We start from the raw sequence: 6,111 nt of genomic DNA on the forward strand, positions 1-6,111 counted from the left end.
GCATTCTAGAAAGTGAGAGAAAACTGCAAACCCCTTCAGAATTGTAAGCATAAAACTAATGGCACCAGAAACATGGAGGGAGGAAGGAAGGAAGGAAGGAAGGAAGGAAGGAAGGAAGGAAGGAAGGAAGGAAGGAAGGGAGGAAGGGAGGAAGGGAGGAAGGGAGGAAGGGAGGAAGGGAGGAAGGGGTGAGGGAGACAGGAAGGCAGAGGGAGGAGAAAAAGATCTCTAAAACCAACTTAAAAAATTCTTAGAACACATGGTTTCAGAAATAGATAAATAGTTCTATTCTATCATATACTACTACTAAACAAAATATTTGTCCATTTCTTGTAATCTCAAACATTCTTAAGCTACTACAGACTGTGTCTGTAGACATAAGAGGTACAGTTGGATAAGGCAAGTAATTCAGAAACTTGCTACAAAATTCCAGCATGAGAAATTATTTTGGAACATTTGCAAATAAGTCTTTGCTGCACCAACTCTAAGACCAGATATACAAAGTTCTGGGCAGCCAGGCTAAATCTACAGAATGCAAAGTCTGTGGGGGGAGAAAAACAAAAACAAAAACAATAGCAAAAATAAAATAAAACAAAAAGCTCAAGGTGTTTGTTTGTGACAACTAAATGTAATATAAAAGGGAATTAGCAACTTTAAATTCTCTCATTAAGCATGAGATCTAATGAGTCACTAATCTTTGCAGAGATTAGTTTTCAGAAAGGTAAATGATGGTTCTAGAGTAGATGACCTTTAGCGTTCTTAACCAGCTCCTAATAGCCAGAATTCCAGAGCCCTCCATGCTTCAATTTGCTGAAGTCTCTGAGCGTCGTGCTGCCATCTAGTGGCAGCTAAGGTGATAGCTTTGCATAGTCAAGACTACTGGAGAGGGCGGGGCATCTCAGTTGAGAAAACTAGTTGAAGACAAAGGTGAAGTCACAGAGAAGGTACCATATTTAATTAAGATTAGTCACCAAGAAGTAATAAAGCATAACATTTAACCATAAAACACCTAGAGACAATGAATGGTTAAAGAATGTTTTTAAACGGTTTGAATTGCTCCCAGGAAGGTAAAATGCTTACCTGAAATGCCTCCTCAATAAGTGGCTATCAAAAAGGAATGGACTTTTTCAGATTTTATCCTGTCCATATCAGAAACCTTCCCCATCATGGGTGTATACCAGTCAACCTTTCCTGAAGTGGATAACTTTTTAAAGCACAATTAGCATTTCAAAATGAAGCTGGTATCTAAAACTGATTCTAAAAACTATGTTTGGTATTTTAATTTTTTTAAAAATTTTCTTGTGAAATGTAAAAATAACATTTATTCACCATTTGTAATTGTCATCTCAGAGACATCTTGCTGAATGAGATCTTTCTAGTTCATTCTGAACTCTGGCTATCTGGTACAAATCGGCTGCTCAAAACTCCTCTCCAAACAGATTCAATCTAGCCTCTCTCTCTCTCTCTCTCTCTCTCTCTCTCTCTCTTTCTCTCTCTCTCTGTCTCTCTCTCTGCCTGTCTCAGTCTCTGTCTCTGTCTCTCTGTCTCTCTCTCTGTCTCTCTCTGTCTCTCTCTCTGTCTGTCTGTCTGTCTGTCTCTCTCTGTGTGTCTGTCTGTCTGTCTGTCTCTCTGTGTGTGTGTGTGTGTGTGTGTGTGTGTGTGTGTGTGTGTGTGTGTGTGTGTGTGTGTGTGTGTGTGTGTGTACTGCCCTCTCTTTCTTATCTGTTCTCATAAATCTTTCTCTGATTCGGTCACTTTGTCTTCCCCTCAATTGGACATTATTGTTTGCGATTAAAAATGCATACTAAGGATGCATCTGTATTCCAGTCAGAAAGATTAAAAGTGTGTTATTCTAGCCAGATCACACAGACCTAGGTCTTTGGATGTGATCCCTTGCCAGATCAGCCATTTTGTTGGATGAAAACTCTACAGTGAAAAGACCATTTTACTATGCAGTACAAAGGTACATATCTTTATGGAAAGTATTGTGTGACTTCTGAACCTCTGCTTAAAAGAATTGGGAGGGAAAGCTGAGGCAGACTATTTGAAGCTGATATTTTAAAAATCATAAAGTAATGCAAGACCTAGCTTTTCATAGTTTTATATTTCTTCAGTCAAAATGCAGAAAAACAAAGGAACGCTAGAATGAAATCAAATTCAAAGCTCTTTGTCTGTTCACCAGGATAAGAAATGAATAAAATCTAGCATGTGTGTCGATGATTGCTTCCACGTAACTTTACTATGCGTATTATTTTCTTTCATCCTCCTGATATACATATTCATACGTCATACATGATCTGTTTTCAATGTTTGCTAACATAGAACTGTGCCTTTCAGCATTTAGTATTCAAGCTCTAATTCTCTTCTTCACTCAAACCAGTTTCTGAGGGCATTTGGATTAAAACCTAGCCAGCCGATTGTATTTATCCACATGGGATACCAGATAAAAGTTGTCATTATTTATTTTAATAACCTACAAATTTTGATTTCAAAGGTTTCTTTGGCAAAACAAACATTTTTTTTTCTATATCAGATGTCACGTTCAATTAGAATGGTGTACAAATTCTTTAAAACACACTCTGGACAGAATGTGAAATGCTGCCAGGTCACTCACCATGGCGTCCTCGGTGTTTGGCTTAGCAGCACTGGCACTGCTCTGTATGGATTCCTTTATTCCTTCATCTGTTCATCAGGTATTACTTGATCACTGTTCATTACCAGCGGCGTGACATAAATGTAACATGCACTATTCAAACTCGAAAGCGATCATCCCCACGAATGGCACCGTGATCGTGTGCAACGGATCCTGCAGATTTAGGAGTCATCCTGATGGAGAGAGTAAAGGGAAACGCAGGAGCAGCCGATAACTGAAGTTGACGTGTAGACTCATGCTCTATAAGATAGCAATTCTGATAGGCGGCATGCTGGCTCTTGGATGAAAACTATTTTGAGATAGTAATGTTTAGTGTAAATTATCATCTTTATTATCATTGCCTTTGAAGACAGTGCAATGAGGATTGTGTAGTTTTTTCATTAGTGAAATTAATGTTTTTCTCTCAATATTATTCTATCCACTATTAAAAACCTAAGGGGTTTGTATTATTTAATGTCGATTTAGAGCATGACAACTTTCATTTGTCTAAATTAATAGAATAATCTGAATCATTACTGATTGATATCTGCTTTACTGTATGCATATTCATAATTTAATATTCTAGTCCTATTGCCTTCACATCTTAAACTATCTATTTAAAATATTTTCTTTAACACTAAATATGAAATCTGGGATTTTTTTACATAATCGGTAACTAGTATTTTATTGATGAGTGCCACTCCTAACTTCTTTTAAGTAGTAGTTTTCAACTTATGCACATCAGATAGGAAATTGACTTTTATGAAAATTTCTTCCTTGTTCTCCAGTTCTGGGGAAGGGTTTCTACCATCATTGGAATAGATACACAATTATTTGGTAGCTTGTAAGGACATCTTATTGCTGGAGTGGGTCAGGAAGATATAGAGGTAAAGCTAAACACTTTATTAGACTTGATGGTAGCTGGCCTGTCATCGGTTTCTCAGACAAGTCCTTCAAGTTTTCGCTGTATTTGGCTTTATCAATTAAAAGTTTTCCAGACTAAGATTCATCATGTTCATATATATTATTAAGAAATACATAATTAGATCTCACAATATAAAATGATAATTAACCTTTCACCAATTGGCATGAACACATTCAACTCAGAGACTGTACTGATGGAACAGGGCTATCCCTTACAGAAGAAGACGCCATTAATCTTGTAGCTTCTAACACATCTAGCCTTAGAACCCAAATAGCTTCCTTGTCCAAGACCAGGTAAGCTCAAAGACACTAGTGGACAGCTATAGACTGTAAATCCCAGGAAAGAAGAGGTGAGAGTTTGGCAATTAAGAGCACCAGAGGAAGGGTTACAAACTGCCAAGCTCCTGTTCTATATCACTCTTCATCTCTGTCTTTAAAAGGTCATCATTGGTGGTGGCATTGTTTCTTCACACAAAAGCTCAGACTGAAGGGGTCTCCAGAATGAGCATGTAGATCAGAAAGAAAAAAAGCTCTCTCTCTTCTCTCTCTCTCTCTCCCTCTCCTCCCTCTCTCCCTCCTCCCTCCCTCCCTCTCTCCCCCCCCCCCCCCTGGCAAGGAATGCACATCAAGAACTTCAAATTTATTGCTCAATAACTTCTTCCTCACCAAGTGAGCAGACACTATCTTTCTCCTCTTCCTTCTTTGTGCCTGGCAACCTCCACCCCAACTCACTTCAGTCTAGAGTTCTGCCAGGGTTTGAGGGCTATTTTCCTAACGCATAAAGTATATATGTTTCTGTGGGCACATGGACCCGTATATCCAAAACTGAAACTCATGAAAAGTCTGAAACAAGACCCCATATCAATTACAAGTTACCTAAGGGAAAGGAACACCTTTAGATTGAAAACAGAGATTAAAACCGGGAGCATCCATAGAGCCATGTGAAGTATCCATTCGGTTATGCAGAAGGCTATCTGGTTACTGACTAGCAATATGTAAAGCAATTACCCAATTTATTTTATTCTGTCATAACTAGTACCAGAGTTTCCTAACATATTTTCTCTGTGAGTCTCCGAATTCCCCTTTGTTTGCCATGGCACTGTTGTAATGCTGTGCAAATAACAAAAGCAGTGGGAGAATGGCACACTCGCTTGAGTCTAAAAATGGGACAGTTTCTCCCAGTCATTTTTTTTTTCGTGCATAGTAAAACGTGAAGAAAGTTTCTATTGCCAGTGTGCGTTTCTGGCTAAAGAGACAAATAGGAAAGGCAGGTCCAGGGAGGGAGAATATGTTTGTTTGGTTCTGCCAGCCCTTTCTACGATGATTACGCACTTATGTGATTTTACATTTGGAGAAAGAAAAGTGACCTTCACTTGTTGACTGTGGTGTTGACTCTCCCCACGTCATGCAGCAAAGCCCACCAACCACCGGCCTGCAGAGAGCTCCGTGTCAACCGGCTCCTCGGGCAGCAGCGTTGGCAGTGGGTATAGCGTGGACAGCGAAGGAAGCAGCTGTGTGGCAGGGGAGCCCAATCTACTTCCTATCCCAAGGATGTAAGTGGTACTTTTTATAAAAACCAAAGTACAATTTTAACAGCGTCGTGAGTAATTCATTCTTAACATTTCACAGGAGAAAAACAAGGTAATTACTCAATTCTGAATCACTGTCGCTGGAAGTCTGGACTGCTGGTGCCTACGTTAAGAGTCTGTTGCTCGGGGATGACTGGTTTATTTCAATTAATTCTAAAGATGAATGCAAATTACTAGCGTGATGGCTTCATCTGCATCGCCTGCATTTAACATAAGATGCTGGTAGAATAGTCATGGAGATAGGCAAGCCCGGAGTTCTGAGCACCACACTGAACAGCTGGTTCATCACACAATGAATGACCAGACACCAGCTTCGCTATTTGACGATGACATAGATTGATTTTCTTCAAATCAGGAAAATTTCCCATTTGAAGAATTCATATCATCTTGGACACAAACGACAAATTTGAACATTCACTTAGACTTTTCTACTCTAAAGCTCTCTACAGTTAAAAGGGAAGATTCTGAAGTGTCTTTCTCCTCCCCACGGTTTCTAGAACTCGTTCTAGAGCTGGGAGTTCAGCTCATTCATAATATAATAAATCCCGTGACAGTAATTTTGCAACTCATACGCAAAACTAAAGCAGATTGTGACAGAATGGATTTGGATAAATTGCAGATTTTGTCTGTTTCAGTTTCAAACTCTAAACTTCTAGACCCTCATTTTGTTTTCCATGAATCTGTGGGTTAGAAACCACTGGTAGGAAATCCAGATCTGTAACTGGGCCACAGCATGTATGGCCTAACTGGTATGATCTGTAACTGGGCCACAGCATGTATGACCTAAGGTATGTTTTTGAACCATGACTTTGGCAGTTTCTAATGTTAAAAAGGAGGATATTTCATGATGCATGGAAAGTGTATAAAATTGACCTTTTATGACTCATGCAAAGCTGGTCACAGCTATTCCTGTAGACTCCTGTGTAGCTCCCTGCTGCTTTTTTGCACATGGCACAGTGCAGTCGC

General features: G+C 39.3%; 1 protein-coding gene across 1 annotated transcript in view; it reads left to right on the plus strand.

The window, feature by feature from the left end:
• Positions 1-5,577, plus strand: part of LOC116904155 (protein piccolo-like) — a 44,663-nt gene extending 39,086 nt beyond the window's left edge. Inside the window, exon 9 of the mRNA XM_032907053.1 lies at positions 4,968-5,577. Within this exon, the coding sequence (XP_032762944.1) occupies positions 4,968-5,113 (146 nt within the window). The 3' untranslated portion in view covers positions 5,114-5,577. The remainder of the gene's footprint in view (positions 1-4,967) is intronic.
• Positions 5,578-6,111: the final 534 nt, after the last annotated feature.

This window comes from Rattus rattus, chromosome 6 (assembly GCF_011064425.1).
Source record: "Rattus rattus isolate New Zealand chromosome 6, Rrattus_CSIRO_v1, whole genome shotgun sequence".
Taxonomy (NCBI): domain Eukaryota; kingdom Metazoa; phylum Chordata; class Mammalia; order Rodentia; family Muridae; genus Rattus; species Rattus rattus.